Genomic DNA, 18588 nt, shown 5'->3' on the forward strand with positions numbered 1-18588 from the left:
TTGATCCTGGCTGTCCAGCTGTCTCCACTTCCTGGTCTTTACTACACTACGTGCTACTATCTCCTGTGGATTGGTGGCTTAGAGTAATTACAAGTACTTGCTCCATTCAAATGAATGGAGCGAGTGCTTGTTATTACACTGCACTACTGAGATGAAGTGCAGTGTAATGAACAGGAAGAGGTGATGCCTCCTTCAAACAGATGATTGGTGGGGGTGCTGGGTGTTGGACCCCTGCTGACCAATTACTGATGACCTATCCTGAGGGTAGGTCAACAATATAAATCACTGTATAATATACTGTAATATGCATAAACTGTATGAATGGGATTATTAAATACAGGACAGTATTTGTTAAGGGGTTTTTCAGGAATTATATATTGATAACCTATCCTCGGGATAGGCATCAGTATCACATGGTTGGGCCACAGCACTCACAGAATGTGGCCTCTTCATTGCATACCAAGCACAGCACTGTACATTGCATAGTGGCAGTTCTTGGTATTGCAGCTTAATCCCATCACTTGAATGGAACTGAGCTGCAGGAAGGCCATGTGAACAAAGGGCTCAATGTCATAGACAAAGAAAGAGGCTGCCGCGCACTTGAGCCCCTTCCAGCAGCTGATTAGTGGGGATGCTGGGAGCTGGACCCACACTGATCTGATGTTGATAACCTATCCTGTTGATAAGTCATTAGTATTACATTTTCAGGAAACCTCTTTAACCTCTTTATTAAGCCATATGTTTCTGAGATGGGAATACCTCTTTTATTTTGAGTAAGCTCTTCTTATTTTCTATTTTTATAGAAGCTAGGCCTCCCACCAATTTCCCCCCCAAAATTGTCCTAGTCCTTGGCACAGGGCACGGTACCTTACATCGTCATTGGTGTCATTTCTTTAACACATTTACAGTAGATGTCTAAAATGTCTATGTTTTATGCTCAGAATTTAGGCAAAGCCTATGACGGAAGTGATCCCACATCCATACGCTATAGAGACCTATGGTTATTAGCTCAGGATCTGTGCTCTGGTCATGGTATATCCAGGTCTTTCTTCACTGTTAACTGTTTGCTTTTAGGTGTCCGTGGAGGAACTGGAAAACAGCATCAGTGTTAAGATAGCAAAGGAAGCCGTCATGAATATCAACAACCCCAAGTATCTGTTCAAACCTGTTAATGGTATTCTAGAAACCAAAGTCTACATCGCAGGATTACCACGGAAAGTGGAAAATCTTATTAAACCGGTAATTTCAAGGAATGTCTACTCTCTAATCCTCCATATCTGTAACTTTACTCCCTCTGTCCACTGGTTTTGCTAGCCTAGAAACAGTAGAAGGGAGGGCAAATGTAGTGAAGTAAGGCATGACTGCGGGATCAGACTACACAGGGTTTGTTTGTAGTCTGTAACTATGGAAACGCCTAGATCTGCATACAGTATGAGCTATATACACAACACAGTAGACTATACATATGATGAAAGTAAATCTGTCACCAGTTGTATGCCCTTATCTGAGGGCAGTATAAACTGGAGACCCTGAGCAAAACGCTTGGTCTCTTATTTGACCTGTCCCTGCCATTTTTTGCAAAAATCAGTACTGAACAGCTACAGTACTTGTGCGAGCCAAGCATTGGAACCTGCTTAATACACAGCATTCTAGGGAGTCCTCATATTCATGAGCTCCTCGCCCCCCTGCCTCCAGTCACCTGGCCCGTACCCCACTCCCCACCCTGGTATTAATAGAAAATAGCTCTGTCAGTGGCAGGGGTCGGGGGGAAACAGGACAGACGGGAGAGAGCTCATTATTTATGAGCAAGGGTGAACTGGGAACTTAACTTGACGCTCCCAGCGTTATATCAGGGTCCATTCACACATCTGTAGTGTATTGCGGATCTGCAATACACCTGGCCGGCACCCCCATAGAACTGCCTATTCTCGTCCACGGACAAGAATAGGACATGTTCTATTTTTTTTGCGGAGCTCTCCGCATCAATTCCTGCCCCATTGAGAATGAATGGGTCCACACCCGTTCCTGATATTGCGGAACGGATGGGGACCCATTTACGGATGTGTGAATGGACCCTGACTCTGGGAGCATCATATCATTACTTATCTAGCTGGTGGCCATAACGAGTGCTCAGACGGCCCCCCGGGCAGCGGCCCACCGGGACGTTTCCCTGTATGGTCTATGGCCAGTCCACCCCTGATTATGAGGACTTCCTAGTGCAATGTGTATTGAGCAGACTCCATTTCTCGTCTCATGCTGGTGGTTTCAAGTAGGCTGGATCAGTTCAAGTAAGTGGTCCAGTGTTTTGCCCATAGTACAAGTCACCAATTTATACTGACCTCAAATAGGGGGGAAAAAAAATGGTGACAGATTCCGTATGTGGTAAATCATAGATGATGACAGATATATTTTTACTTTTGTAGGCAAGGACAAAAGAATTGAGGAAAAGGCAATGTAATATATACAAGTAAACTTTTATTACTGTAATATGGATATTAAACATATAACCAGCAGGATTATAGATATTCTTATGTATTATCCCAAGGGATGAATGAGCTGCCGGGCTCCTCTGTATGTGCGGTGTGTGATCTACACATGTAACAGCAGAGCTTCAGTATTACAGAGCAGCCTGGGACACCACATGACATCCGTCTCTACTGGTGGTGGTTTGTGTCCCTCTTCTCCTGCAAAGTGCTCATCCTGAAGCTCATATCTCTGAGTAATCTTCAGCTTCTTCCGGGGGCCGCACTTTATCCTTCTTCATCTTCCTTTACTCCTCCACCTCCCCCTTTTTCATCCACTACTTCTCCAGCTCCTTCTGTAGGGCTGAACCCGTACAATATTCAGTCTTGGTAAGACCACACGGAGCTGACGTCCCCTGTAGATGAGCCTGTTAGGCACAACTGGGTCCCTGCTGGGTGCGGCCGGGGCATTATTGCCATGTCCTAGAGAAAAGAGACAATCCAATAAATAATGTGGGTATTTATTCCTATGGACATATAGATATATAGACACGTTGGCCCACATTTACTAAGATAAATGCACTACTTTATGGTGTTGTTGGCTCCATAATTTTGAAGCTTCTCATTTTAAAAACATGTATTACTGACATATGCCAAAAAGAATGACCTTTTCTAACAGCCTTAAAGTTTCCTATTTTAAGGATAGAATACCGACGTGGCCATCTTTTATCTATCGTGTAGATTAAAAACTGAAATCCTTGATTCCGGTGGTAAAACCGGTGCAGATTAGGCCAATTTAGAGTTTCTGGTGGACAGATTTTTGGGCCATGTGGACAGATTTTAGGTGGTGTAAAGTTAGATTAGAGTAAAGATGCCCCAGATTTATCATCCACCATCGGCCACCATGATGCAGGATGATACGTGACAGTACATGATGAGATCCCACTATACGCCATAATCCGGTTTCAGTCTCTCACCCGACATTGTGAAATCCTCTGAATTTGGGTCAGATACACAGTAAATTGCCGACTGATACAGGAACTGATACTGGAAAGTATTGGCTGCTTCTCTGTCGTCACTGTGTCTGAGGCGCGGAGCTTCTTCACATTCCTTTACAGATTCTGAATCCATGGCAACGATTGTGATGTAATAAGATATCCAGGATGACATCATGTTAAAGGGGAAGCACTTCACATCATTCATCTGTGCTGCGTCTCCATCTAAATTTTAGGATATTGCTTTCATTGCTATTTCCTAATATGCTGTGAGCCCCTGATTGCTGCAATGGAGGAGCTGTCTGTGTCCTTTCAGGCACTGAGACCCTTTAGCTCTCGTTGGCCATGCTTGACTTTTCTTGGGAGACATCAGGTCAGTCCATCGTCCATAGCTTATAATGGTGTCTCCCTGGTAAAGCTGAGCTTGGCTAATGGCCGCTGAAGAGCTACAGATCTTGGGCCGTGCCATAGTCCCTTCATTTTGATGATAGGAGGGGTCCTGAAGAATTGAATGCCCCATGATTACACATTTATGGTGGATCCCTCGCACCATGTAATTCACAAGCAATAGATTCTTTCCTTGATATCAACTGAAAACATGGCGGCAGTTGTAAATGGTTCAAACCAAGTGACAGACAGTGCGGGGGAATCACATATCAATTATGACTTGTCTATGACACTGGAGATATTTACTTGTGGTAGTGTGTGGAGCTGCATTTTCATACATTTTAGGGAACTGCATCATGAGCAATTTCCTGAGGTCCAGAAATCCCTGATGGGGGTGCGTGACCTGGGCCCCATATGGTATAACATGGGAGGCTTCACTAGAAGGTGCATCACAGGGCACCATATGACCACATGCCAACCTGATCAGTGGTACAAGGGTCTTACATAGGTCATGTATAGGTTCATACAGTATGTATTGACGTGTGAATAATGGATCATCTGGATTTGACATTTAGCCACTTGGTGAACAGGGCCCATCAGTTGTAATGTAACAACCTGGATACAGGGCATCACAAACTATACCATATAGTATAATCCCTATGCCTGATCCTATAGCAGCTGGATGCTACAGAGGGCCCAGAAGGGAGAGGACCAGGCCAGCCGATAGCCCCGGTCAGCACACCCGGTGGAAACAACTATGTTCACCCAATGGGGGGAGGTCCCTCTGTCTCCACCAATCCACCTGATGGGAAGATGTTCTGTGGAGCAGCAGGAGAAGTAAATGTATTCCTTTTTACACCATCCCTATGCCATCTTATGGCTGACTCCTCTCAGCCATGCTCCTTTTTCTAGACATTTTCCAACACTGTCCAGGTAGATGAGTGTTCAGACAAATACATTTACAATAAAAAGCCCCTAAAACAAGACAAGCTTTACTTGGTGAAACGAATGTCAGGACAAGCACTTTTGTGGAGGAAAGGGTCAGGTAGTAATTTATTGCTCCAGACTGAACTGCAGGTCCTGATCCTCTGCTGTTACATGTACAGATCACAGATACAGAGATCATCTCTACAATCACATGTATGATTCCTCTGTGCCGCACATAAACCACACGCCACACTGAGGACTGAGAAGACCGGCTCCTTCTCCGTGAGCCAGGGTCTGTGTGTACCACAGAGAGGAGACCTGCGGCTCAGAGGGACTTCTCTGTGGACCACCCTCGTGGAATCAAACTGGGGGACCAGGACTGTAATCTAAAGGAATTGGTAAAAGTATATAACATATAAACAAAGTCTAAATAAGTAACACAAGTCCTACAGATATTACATTGTGCAAACTGTGACACTGAGACCAATGCAGAGACCTGTTATATAGCTAAAATCAGGGGCGAGGGAAACGCCTTATGTATAAATCAGACTGACACCAGGACACGGTTCCCAAATGCAAAGCCGCTTACCAGAGTGTGTTGTGTTGTGGGTGCGACACCGTAACCGATGTATAAGATATGTGTCCTGATGATACAGGTACAGCTGCTCCCTCCTGCAATTGGGAATTCAAGGAATCCCACTTCAAAATGGTTAAATAGAAAAGAAAAAAGGGCAAGTCAAAGGGGGCTCGTCTAAAGTAAAATAAAATATGGACATAAAAAGGCCTGTCAGCTTCATCAGGCATTAAGGGGTATACAGCGACATACACACTGTGATTAGAAAACTGACCCAAGGTCTTCTATAATAGATAAAGCATTGCTGTATTTGACAGTAGGCAATGCAATCGAAAGTTCAGTTTTATGGGATGTTCACGCATGGAAAATACACTGCACATTTAGAAAAGTTGACTGTAATGGACCTGTGCGTTTTTTCAAACTATGTACAGTGCATGCGGAAAGTCTTCAGACCCTTTCGCTTTTTACCCACCATTTTTGCAGTTGTCCACTAAGTAAGGAAAATCATTTATAAAGATAAAATATCAAATGTGGTAACTATAAAGTTACGGGCAGCCATGTATTAATACAGCATTAGGCCTCATTCAGGCAGGTGTAATGAACCTGTGTTTTCCTGTCTTTTTATATATCAATGATCTATCCTCAGGAACAGTCACCAGTATCAGATTGGTGGGGGTCTGACACCCGCCCCTGACTTGTTGGGCTGTTTTATGAAGCCACCAGTGCCAGACTAAAGAATGGATGGAGCTGGAAGAAGATGGCTCCATCCCTCCTGGGAGATGAGATGCGGTACACACAGTCCACACAGCTTTCTGCTTCCAGCTTCCTCCACTGTTTGGTTTCCGGTGCTGGTGGCTCCGATCAGTGGGGGTGCCAGGTGTCTGACCACCACCTATTTGAGATAAGGGTAGGTCATCCATATTGACAGACTGGAAAACCCCTCTAATCATATTCCAGATGTGACATCCAGATTCCCTCAGCTCTACTAAACCGCAGAATAAAGTTTGGTAAAACTGTGGGGAGTCAGGGCGTTACATCTGGACTCCAGGGAGTTAAACATCGGTTCAGATGAGGAACAATGCTGTATTTATACCTGGTAGCAAATATTTTCCTGACTTCCGTCTAGCTAGGTGGTTCTGTTCTCCCTATTGAGTCTGGCTCGGTTTGGCAGACAGACCCTGTATAGTGGTACATTAAGTCCCTGTGAACACTACATGTACTGCTGTATGGTGCCTCCGTGAGGCATCAAGTTCTCTCCTAAGTGTAATGCTTCTAGAGGAGAATATTATTGTAATAGGTCATGTGTAGGAGCCTTGAAAACCTGTGTGCCTCCAATCAAGATCAGGATGGATGGACCCATTGTAGTCTAGAGCAGAGTACATGGGCCCCAACACTGTCAAATACCTTCACCCAGACATAGTCATCACTCTTCTTGCTGTCATATTCTTTCAGATTAACCCACGATTAGATGGATGCATCCGTGGATGGAATTTGATGAATCAAGGAGCTCTGGGGGTCAAAGAAGTTATTCAAGAAAAGCAGAGCAAGCACTGTCTGGTATCTGTACAGGAAGGTTCCTATTACCCAGGCGGCGGAGTGGCCCAAATTTATGTTAATTACAGTGAGTCATTCTATTACAATACATGGATTCAGAGTAAAGGGGTATTCCACCAATCTGAAGTTATGTCTCTGTGAGTCTGCCGGAGATAGCCAAGTACAGTGCTCAGCTATTTCCAGCAGGTCCCATAGAAATGAACGTAGCAGCAATGGGCATGTTCAACCTGCTGCTCTATTCACTTCAAAGGGCCCTGTGAGGTTCAAGGCCTTTCTTATAATAGGGGATACGTTTAAATTACTGGAATATCCCCTTAACCCCTTTAAAGCGGTTTTCCGAGAACTAAGAAAATGAAAATACATAAACATTACTTTAATATAAATATATTCCCGAATACCTTTCATTAGTTATAATGGCTCGTTTTGTCTAGGGAGCATTGATTAGGAGAAACAATATGGCCGCCGTCCTATTAGTACACACAAAGTCTGTCCTAAACACACAGGAGGATAAGTTACTTCGCAGCACTGAGGTAAAGAGCTGCTTCATCCTCCTCTCTGCTCTGCTTGTCAGGGATTATAATCCTGAATACAGTTTAATATGATATTTAGCTGAATCTTTGTGGGACTGGAGTTTAAGAGGAGACATGAAGTACAGAGAGGACAGACTGTGGTAATGGAGACTGCATACAAGAGCTGCATCTGCTCATGAACTCCATTCCTACAGAAATTTAGCTAAAGACCGTATCATCTGTATTCAGGATCATAATCCCTGACAAGCAGAGAGGAGGAAGAGGCAGCTCTTTACCTCAGTTTTGTGAAGTAACTTGTCCTCTTGTGTGATTAGGACAGGTTTTGTGTGTACTAATAGGACAGCGGCCATTTTGTTTCTCCTAATGATTGCTCCCAAGACAAAACGAGCCATTATAACTAATGAAAGGTATTTGGGAATATATTTATCATGAAGTAATATTTAAATATTTTCATTTTCTTAATTCCTGGAGAACCCCTTTAAGTTAAACACTATGGAGTTTGTAGCTCTCATTTAAGATATCTCTTATCTTCTCTGTAGCAGATGACACCTCAGCTGATGGAGACTGGTCGGTAAATGTTACTCTGAACATTCGATCGTCTACAAGCACCGGGGTGATGTTTGCTCTGGTTAATGAAGAGACTGTTCCTCTTGCATTAGCCATTGAAGATCAGTCCTTTGATATTGTGCAGGTAAGTTTATAGATTTATAGGTAACAAAAAACAGCATTATCTAAAGTATTGTATAAAGAATGTGTAGTATCATAGTAAATACATGTAGTTACATTAACATTTCCGAAAAGGGAGTCTTTCACCTAAAATGACCATTATAGAACACTAACCCCATGATCTGCATTATAGTCCCCATATTTGAATGCTACTTACCGTATTGCTGTCCGTCACTTATTTTCGATAAAAAACACTTTTATTCAATATGTAAATTAGGTTCTAAAGGTGCCCAGGGGCGGCATGCAAGTGGCCGGTGCCCAGGCCCCTCGTCGCTTTTAATATGAAAACCCTCCCCTTTCTCCCCTCTGGGGTGATCAGTAAGGTGAATTATACTTTCTGTTTTTAAACCCATTCTGCCCCTTATATAAAAAAAATGTCATACCCAGGGTCAACCTCTATAACAAAATGAACATGCTATCTAGTAAAGTGAAGAAAGAAAGGGGCACTTTGTTACCAGGAGGACTGCACACCTCCAGTCACTTAAATTAGAACCTGCAAGGATCCCAAAATTGAGGACCCCATGATCAGAATGTTATGGCATGTCCTATGGAATTCCCTTTTATAGCCTGTAAGTCCACTCTAACCCTAAAATGTAGGGGTAATTGCTCATATAAGGAGTTGTCTGGATGGGGTTCTGTTTTTAAAGAGGGATCAGAAGGCCTCATGCACAGGAACGTATTTTATTTCTGTGTCCGTTCCGTTTTTTTTTTGCGGACTGTCTGCGGAACCATTCATTTCTTTATTTTTTTTTATTTTTTTTTATTTTATTTTTTTCAATAGACTTTATTGAAAATAAAAGGTATTACATATGACAGAGTATGACGAAATGCCTACTAATGTCCATTTAAATACATATGTATATTAACAATGCTCAAACAGTAGAACAGGTTCCATCTTACGCAAATTCCGAGTTGTACCATACATCAGAAACTACAGATCATATTAGAAATTTACATATCAGTAAGAGTTCATTCACCACTATTATTCTCAGATGTAGTTGGGAAATCATTGCATATGACGTTAATGTTTCTATACGAAAACCATTCTTTCCATTGAGTCCTATATGAGAGTATCCTACGACTTTCCCACGCTGCTAACTCCTCAAACCTGCATAGCTGATCTATTTTTCCTAGCCATTGAGAAATAGAGGGTAAATCTTCGGAAAGCCAAAATTTGGGTATTAAAAGGCGTGCAGCACTTAGCAATATATGGAATAGCCTAGTTGAAGATTTGTTTGTCACAGCGGGGCCGAAACTGAGTAGAGCAGACTGGGGAGAAGTCGGTAGATTTGTTCCACAAATCTTATTAGCGTGGGTGAAAATATCCTTCCACCATTTCTGAAGAGGGGGGGCATTCCCACCAAATATGAAAGTATGAACCCCTGTCATTTTTGCACCGCCAGCATGTATCTAAATTATCTGCATTATAGAGGCAGGTAACATCTGGGGTCCTATACCACCTTGTCATTATTTTGTACCCATTTTCTTGTATGCGGACGCATCTTGAAATCTTATGCGGGGTAAGTAGAAGTTTTGGTAGGTCCTCCTGTGAAAAGGTAATTCCCATATCTCTCTCCCACAACCTTATGAATGCGGGTTTGATCAAAGGGACTGGTGATATTATTTTCTTATAAATTTGCGAGACTAGTTTAGTATGTTTGGTTTGGTCTGATAACAAGGTCTCGAACCAGGTCAGAGGTCGAGACAAGTCCTTCAGCCTGATATGTTTTCCTATGAAAGTGTGTAAAAAGGACAGCAAATGAGGGATTTTCTTACTGTCTGGAAATAATTCTAACAGAGAATCCTGTTTCAAGACCTCACCCTTCTCATCGAAAAGGGATTTGATAAGCAATGCGGAGTTCCTGACCGGGTTTGGGAGACACTCTCTGAGGTTATGCGGGGCGTAGGATAGGACATCTTTCACTTGTATTAATGGCGAGGGTAATGGGATTACGTGTTGAGATTGTTGGAACCATTTCCATGTTTCCAATGTTGATTTTACAACCGGGTTAATGGGCCTGTCTTGGGATGGGAAATTCTTCACCCCTACCAGTAGACCTGAGGGAAAAGAACCAAATTCACTCTGTTCCATGGAGATCCAGGGCTTCCGGTTAGGGCGCTTGAACCAGTCTATCAATCTTGACATCAAAACTGCTCTCCCATATAACTCTGGGTCAGGCAACCCTATACCTCCATTCATCTTTGTTCTACATAGCATAGAGCGAGCTAACCGAGCTCTTTTCCCGGCCCAAATAAATGAGCTAATTTGACTTTTCACTTTAGCATAAAACGTCTTTGGGACTGGGATCGGTAATACTTGTTGTAGGTAGGTTAGTCTCGGAAGAACTAGTGAGGTAGCTATATTCTTTCTGCCGAACCATGATAACATCGGATATTTTAGTCCAACGAGCTGATCAGAAATCGATTGAAGAAGCGGGATATAATTAAGTCTAAACAGTGAGGATGGATCAGGGCCAATTTTAACTCCCAAGTATGTAATATATGGGGTATCCCAATTAAAGGGGGAGTTTGCTTTCAGTGTATTCCTAGTCGAGGAAGGGAGGTCAATGCTGATAATATGGGATTTGCCCATGTTAATTTTGATATTAGAGTATATGCTAAAATGCTCTAGTATCTCATAAATTACCGGAAGGGCTTTGGCTGGGTTGGTAATCATAATTAGTAGATCATCAGCAAAGGCCGCTACTTTGTGTTCTCTTTGGTCTATCTTGATGCCTACTATTCTCTTCTCCAGCCTAATAGCTTGTAGGAGTGTCTCCATTACCAAGACAAATAATAAGGGTGACAATGGGCATCCCTGCCTGGTGCCATTCCTGATGCCGAAGGAGGGGGACAAGGTATCGTTGATAATGATAGATGCTGAAGCGTGTGTATATAGGGAAAAGATGGCATTAATGAATGGGTCAGGGAATTTAAGTGTTTTAAGAACTTCCATCATATAATCCCAATTAACCCTATCAAAGGCTTTTTCAGCGTCCGTGCTAAGGAGGACTAGAGGCCGTCTATATCTTTTTGCAAAATATATGGCATTAAGTACTTTGGTGGTATTATCCCTGCCCTCCCTACCACGGACAAAGCCAACCTGATCTTCTTTAATCAGGGATGGAAGGAAAGAGGATAAGCGTGTGGCCAGCATTTTGGCTAAAAGTTTCAAGTCTAGGTTTAGAAGGGATATTGGACGATAATTGGAGCATTGGGAGCTGTCTTTCCCCTCCTTCGGAATCAGGGTGATATGTGCTCTTGTCATATCTGAAGATAATGGGACACCAGACAGGGAGCCATTAAATAAAGAAAGAAGGTAGGGCCCCAACGTTTTATAAAAGTTGCGATAGTACAGGGCTGGATAGCCATCAGGCCCAGGGCTCTTCCCGTTAGGAAGTTGTTTAATCGCACATTCAAGTTCTTCTAACGTAAAAGGGGCTGTTAAAGTTTGGGCTTGAGAATCTGTTAGTGCCGGCAACGCTAATGAATTTAAAAATGAGGTTACCGACTCTTTAGGAGTACGTATAGGGGAGACATCACTTGATCTATCTTCCTCTTTAAGATTGTAAAGTGAGTGGTAGAACCTTTGGAATTGTTTGGCGATTTCTGAGGTAGTGGAAACTTCATCTCCGTTGGAAGTCTTAATCCTATGTATGTAGTTATGGGATTTCCTCTGCTTGATACGCTGCATCATAAATTTAGAAGCCTTATCCCCATGCGCGTAATATTTGTACTGCGCATGGAGATAATACTTTGCTGAGGCCGCACCAAGCAGGGTTTTCAAAGCACTTTTTAGTTCTGTAAGCTCTTTCAAATGAGATTCTAATAAGGAGCTCTTATGAACGGCTTCCAATCTATGGATCTGTTTTAAGAGGTCATCAACCTTCCTTTTCCTCTCTTTTTTGAGTCTTGACCCCTTGCTGATAAATTGCCCTCTCATGTAGGCCTTATGCGTGTCCCACAGGATACTGGGAGATATGTCAGGGGAGGCATTGATAGAGAAGAACTCCTCTAACATGTCTTGAGTATCTTTTTTGTTTTCTTCAGAGGATATTAGGAACCATTCATTTCAATGGGTCCGCAAAAAAAAACGAAATCACTCTCGTTTCCGTATGTCCGTATTTCCGTTCCGCAAATAAATAGAACATGTCCTATTATTGTTTGCATTACGGACAAGGATAGTACTGTTAGGGGCCAGCTGTTCCGTTCTGCAAAATACGGAATGCACACGGACGTCATCCGTATTTTTTGCGGATCCATTTTTTGTGGACAGCAAAATACATACGGTCGAGTGCATGAGCCCTAATTGATTGCTATTTTGTTAGTTAAAATAAATGACTTCTGCCCAGAGTGTTCCCCTCATGACACAGGAAATCTCTCGTATTTCTACATGGTGACCAATGCAAAGTGTGACATGGAGGAGTTTGATGAAGGCCTTCTTCTTCAGAATGTGAAGAAAGACAATGGGGGAAATTTATCATGAAGGGAATTTTGGCATATTTCAAGTCCGTTTTGCTTGAGTCTGAGTTGACATAAGTTGCTCTAAATGTACAAAATGTTGCACAATGTTGGAAAAATTTGGTGCCTCTTTCCGAAGAACACTTTTGTCTAGAGATTTTCCTCTATTTTCTACTGAGCGTTTTTTGCAAAACATTTTTTTAAAGTCGCAATTGAGAAACCTGGTGTGCAACTAATTTCCATAGCTAATCATGCAACTTTCCATCCACTTTTCCGATTTGTCATGAGTCGTGTATAATTCCAAAAACTTGCAAATGTTCAAAAATGAAATGTGCCAAAATTTGCAACTTAGTTTTGGCAGAAATCCGGCACCAATCAAATGATAACTCCCCTTCATTACATAAAACTCCATTAATTCGGCAACCAGCGGTTCAGAAATCCTGTTTTTGCAGCACGTGTCAAAAAAAAAAACGGATTCATTCTAGACCTGTTAATCCACCACTGACACCGGTCCTCAGGCTGAAACGTCAGATCCGGGGCAGCATCGTTGGGTTATTAAATATATCCAAAAATTTCTAATCATGTATTTCCCCTGTAGGACATTATTGTCAGCATTCACAGTATGACGGTGGCGCGGCTCACAACTAAAAGAATATGCACCGACAAGAATCTTTCCATAAGCTTCTCAGCCACAAAGTCAGCCGTGGGAATAACCTCCAATTCTTACACTGAAATTAACTATGTAGCCCCCGAGGAAATGAAGAAGCAGCTTGCCATTTTGGACAAGTCGATGAGAGCCCACGTGGACACATATTTAGGAGGCATTCCAGGTACGTCCCTGTAGCTGAAAATTATTAGGAAATGGTAAAGTCATGTTACAGTGACAGAAGCGTTACCCACTACAAGCCCTTGGTTGGGTTCCAGGTCATGAATCAGTAGGATGGCTTCTGGGGGCCTGTGGCGGCTATATGAGCTGTGGGGGATAAGGCTATTCTACATTACACATGCATAGCCCCGTCTACTCTATATGCCATTAATTTCCCCCTCTATGCCATCAATCTGCCCTCAATAGGCAATCACTTAGTCCAATGTATGCTGTAACTTTGTCCCATCTGTGCCATCACTTTGTCTCCTGAGTGCCTTTTGTATGCCATTGCGTTGCCTCCAGCAACACATCACTTTGTCCTCAAATGCAAACACTCTGCCTGATGTATGCTGTCACTCTTCCCGTAGTATGCAATCACTCTGTATGCCATCACATTGCCCTCAATATGCCACCACTTTGCCTCCCAGTATGCTATCCCACTGCTCCTTGTATACCATCAGTCCTCCCTCAGTATGCCATCTCTCTTCCCCCAAATATGCCATCACTTTGCCCCGTGGTATTACATTTTTCACATCCTGGTATGCTATTACGCTGTCCCCAATTTGCCATCACACTGACCCCTACTATGCCATCACGTTGCCCCCAATATGCCATTAAACTGCCCCGTTTTTATGTCACTCTGCCCCCTGCAATATCACTCTGCCCCCAATATGCCATCACACTGCCCCTGTATACCATCACACTGCCCACTGCAATGCCATTATTTTGCCCCCAATACGCCATCACACTGCCCCTGTATGGCATCACACTGCCCCTGTATGGCATCACACTGCCCCTGTATGCCATCACACTGCCCCTTGCAATGCCACTATTTTGACCCCAATACGCCATTACACTGCCCCTGTATGCCATCACACTGCCCCTGTATGACATCACACTGCCCCCTGCAATGCCATTATTTTGCCCCCAATACGCCATCACACTGCCCCTGTATGCCATCACACTGCCCCTGTATGCCATCACACTGCCCCTGTATGCCATCACACTGCCCCCTGCAATGCCATTAGTTTGCCCCTGTATTCCATCACACTGCCCCTGTATGCCATCACACTGCCCCTGTATGCCATCACACTGCCCCTTGCAATGCCATTATTTTGCCCCCAATACACCATCACACTGCCCCTGTATGACATCACACTGCCTCTGTATGCCATCACACTGCCCCTGTATGCCATCACACTGCCCCTGTATGCCATCACACTGCCCCTGTATGCCATCACACTGCCCCTGTATGCCATCACACTGCCCCTGTATAACAAGGTGTAATAGGCTGGGAATCAAACCATATGGAATAGACTCTGGTGGCTGCTGACAAACAGAATATTGCCATTTAAAGGCTATGCACACCTTTATTAATTATTGATTTACATGTATGTAGGGCTAATAAACATTTTTGTAATGATTTATATGAAATATTTAGAACCTTTTGGCTTCTGCAGCTTCTATATGTCACACTATATAGCCGCTGATGAAAGCTGTTCTGTGATAAACTTGTCAGACTGGCCACTCTCACCTCTGCTGTTCTCTCTCCCAAGCCGATTTATATCCAAATCAAAGTTCCGTCTTGAATTCGGCATCAATCATCTTGAAACAGAGTTTGGCCTCATGCACACGACCGTAGTGCTGGTCCGTATCCGAGCCGCAGTTTTTGCAGCTCGGATGCGGACCCATTCACTTCAATGAGGCTGCAAAAGATGCGGACAGCATTCCGTTCCGTAGCCCCACAAAAAAAATTATAACATGTCTTATTCTTGTCCGTTTTGCAGACATGTGCATGAGGCCGTTAGCAGAGGTCAGTGGGGTGACGTAGAACAAGCCACCAGATGGCCCGTCTGACGGACTTATCAGAGAACTGTTTTCTGCTGCTGCAAAATAGCAGAAGCCAAATGGTGCAAAATACTTAACAAAAACCTATTCCAAAAATGTTTACTGGCCCCAAATACATGTAGATTAATTATTTCAAAATGGCTGTGACGGCGTCCATAGCCTTTAGCTTTATCATTTGGGGCTCTGTCTCCTCTAGACACATATTAATACATTAATTAGTACAGAATTTACAAATAACATGTTAGAAAGTGATATATTTGAAATAATCATGACCAGGGGCGTAGCTGCAGGGGAAGCAGGGGAAGCGGCTGCTTTGCGGCCCTGACCCAGAAGGGGCCCATCCAGGAGGAGGAGGAATAAAAGATTTGGTCAGGGCCCCCTCAACAGTATTACACAATGAAATTATATACAGTGACAGTATAGACAGTGTATAAAACGGATGGAACAGCCACAGGAATGGGGGCGGCATGAAAGGAAGTTGTGAAAAAATTACTGGGGGAGGGGGGGCCCCATTCAAAAATCTGCTGTGGGGCCCAGTCATTTCTAGCTACGTCACTGATCATGACATATCTACAGGATATGCTGGGACCCTCATTTATTAGGAAAATGGAGTCCTGCAACCCCTGGTCACCACATTATATGGTGGATAACACAGTGTGTGCTCTTTATTGTTAGATATCCCAGTTACGGCTACTCCAATCTCCGCCTTCTACGTTGGCTGCATGGACATCACCATCAATGGAAAGCTGGTCGACCTGGATGATGCCCTGCAGAAGCAAAATGACATTCGATCACATTCCTGTCCTCTGATTTCATAGTCTCAAGAGGGACTTGTCGTACTTTTTTATATTTTTGTAGCATCTACTACTGAATTACCAAACATGACCAACGAGAGATGTGCCAGAATAACGTGTGCTCTTTTTAATACTCTGTACTGTATCGTGTGCCGAAATTAATTTGTATTTACAATTTTAGCAATGTCGCAAGGACAAATCCGAAAATTGTAGCATTCCATTTAAACAAACATTTTATAGATTTTTTTTGTTTCTTATTTTTTTCTTGTGTTTTGTCTTTTCTGTTTTATGTCAGTTTGTCAGAGTAAAAGCTGAAGGCTCTGCAGCACTTTTTATTTAACCCCTTCATCCTAGGCATCCCAACATTTGGACCCCAACTGATCAGACACTGGTGGGATTACCTATTCTAATGCCATCATCAAAACACCTCTTTAATCTATAGCACCCCTTTCTCCCTTTCATCTAGTACTGTATACAGGTAGCCATATGGCCCTGTGTCACTAGGACGCCACTCTCTAATTTTATTAGAGGGCAGTGCTCTTCTATATCTGCGACACTCTGCGATATCTGCGAGGTGTATTATATTTTGCGTCGCTATCAATTTTTCTGGAAGTTTATCTAATGTATATGGTTACTGCATTCGCGTTGTGGAAATACAAAATTAGAAAGGAATAGTATGAAGTGAATTTCCAGTGGTTAATAGAGTTTTCTGGGAGTACAATAATGATGACCTATCCGTTTGTTCAGCATCTTGCTGACTAGCTGTTAAAGGGGCCACGGGGTAATGGATGTTGGATCTCCAGTGAACTGGTCATAGGTCATCAATATTGTACTCCTGGAAAACCCCTTTAAATAACACATGGGCACCTTTTACCTCTGAAGCTTTACTGGTAGGTCCACATAATCAAGCTCCTTATTAACTTATGGCTACCCTCTTACTCATATGACTCTGCATTCTGCTCCCAAGACTTTAGTGGGCTCTTCAGAATTAGAAAAACATGGCTGCCGAATTCCAGGAACAGCATTACCTCTGCCCTGGGTTGTGTCTAATATTGCATCTCTGCTCCACTAAAGTGAACAGGGACTGAGATGCAATACCACATACAATCTGAGGACAGGTATGGCGCTCTTGTGGTAAGTAACAAATCATGATTTTCTAATCCTGGAAATAGGCAGATGTCATGCTTAAAGGGGTTGTCCCCATTTTTATTATATTTGATGACCTATCCTCAGGTTAGATCATCAGTATCAGATCGGCAGGAGTCTGACTCCCGGCACCCCCTCCGATCAGCTGTTTGAAGAGACAGCAGCGTTCATATGAGCACTGCCTTCTCTTCACTGTTTACCGCAGTAATTGCAGTGGTGAGCCGGTCGTCCCATTCACTTCTATGGGACAGCTCCTTCCTATTCAAGTGGATACTACAGAGCTGTCCTATAGAAGTGAATGGAGACGCCATACTTGTAATTACACCTGCTCAACACTGCAATTACTGCGACGAGCAGAGAGAAGGCAGCGCTCGTACGAGAGCTCTGGAGTCAGACCTCCGCCGATCTGATATTGATGACCTATCCTGAGGTAGGTCATCAATATAAAAAAAGCGGACAACCCCTTTATATGCACCAATACGTGTTAAACAACAAGTTTTAGTTAGGAAAATGGTATACCTAAAACTACTAGGAAGAAATGGAACTCCATCCTGGCACTGGCAAGGGAGGCTCACAGCCCGCAAGACTTCACCTGTCCAAGTTTGCCAAGCTGAATCCAACAAGGTACAGGAAATGATAAGTGGAGTAGTCCTCAGAAGATAATAAGTTATGAAAAGGTCATGTTCAAAGATTGATAATAGTTTAAAACTGTACAAGGGCAAGTTCCAGTATTCATAGGGCCAGATTTATCCTTACACTAAGGCTAGGCCTACACGACGACATTTGTTGCGCGACATTTTGTTGCACCAATGTCGCGCGACAATTTTTATAATGGCAGTCTATGGTGTCGCACTGCAACATGCGACATGCTGCGACTGCGACAGTCACAGAAAATCCATTCAAGATGGATTTTTCTGCGACTGTCGCGTCGCAGTCGCAACATGTTGCAGTGCGACACCATAGACTGCCATTATAAAAATTGTCGCGTGACATTAGTGCAACAAAATGTCGCGCGACAACTGTTGTGACCTTTTGTCGCGCGACAAATGTCGTCGTGTAGACCTAGCCTTAGTCTTACTCCACTATTACATATATCCAAAGTCACTTTAGGCTAAGTCAGATTTATTAATGGTCCTTTAAGGCCACATACACACGACCGTGTGCCCCCCGTGGCCGTATTGCGGTAGTGCATTCCGCATCACGGATCGTGGACCCATTCACTTAAATGGGTCCGCAATCACGGAGATGCGGAACGGAGGCACGGATCGGAACCCCACGGAAGCACTACGGAGTGCTTCCGTAGTGTTTCTGGCCATGCC

General features: G+C 43.4%; 1 protein-coding gene across 2 annotated transcripts in view; it reads left to right on the forward strand.

Annotated features, from left to right (window-relative positions):
- The window catches only part of PROS1 (protein S), an 83363-nt gene extending 66999 nt beyond the window's left edge, over positions 1 to 16364 (forward strand). Inside the window, exons 11-15 of one of the 2 annotated variants that reach the window (XM_044284512.1) lie at positions 1075 to 1239; positions 6798 to 6966; positions 7972 to 8120; positions 13215 to 13446; positions 16005 to 16364. In XM_044284512.1, the coding sequence (XP_044140447.1) occupies positions 1075 to 1239; positions 6798 to 6966; positions 7972 to 8120; positions 13215 to 13446; positions 16005 to 16147 (858 nt within the window). In that variant the 3' untranslated portion in view covers positions 16148 to 16364. Of the gene's footprint in view, positions 1 to 1074; positions 1240 to 6797; positions 6967 to 7968; positions 8121 to 13214; positions 13447 to 16004 lie in introns of both variants that reach the window. The other variant, XM_044284511.1, reaches the window with a different exon arrangement.
- The last annotated feature ends 2224 nt before the right edge of the window (positions 16365 to 18588 follow it).

This window comes from Bufo gargarizans, chromosome 3 (assembly GCF_014858855.1).
Source record: "Bufo gargarizans isolate SCDJY-AF-19 chromosome 3, ASM1485885v1, whole genome shotgun sequence".
In the NCBI taxonomy this organism is placed as follows: domain Eukaryota; kingdom Metazoa; phylum Chordata; class Amphibia; order Anura; family Bufonidae; genus Bufo; species Bufo gargarizans.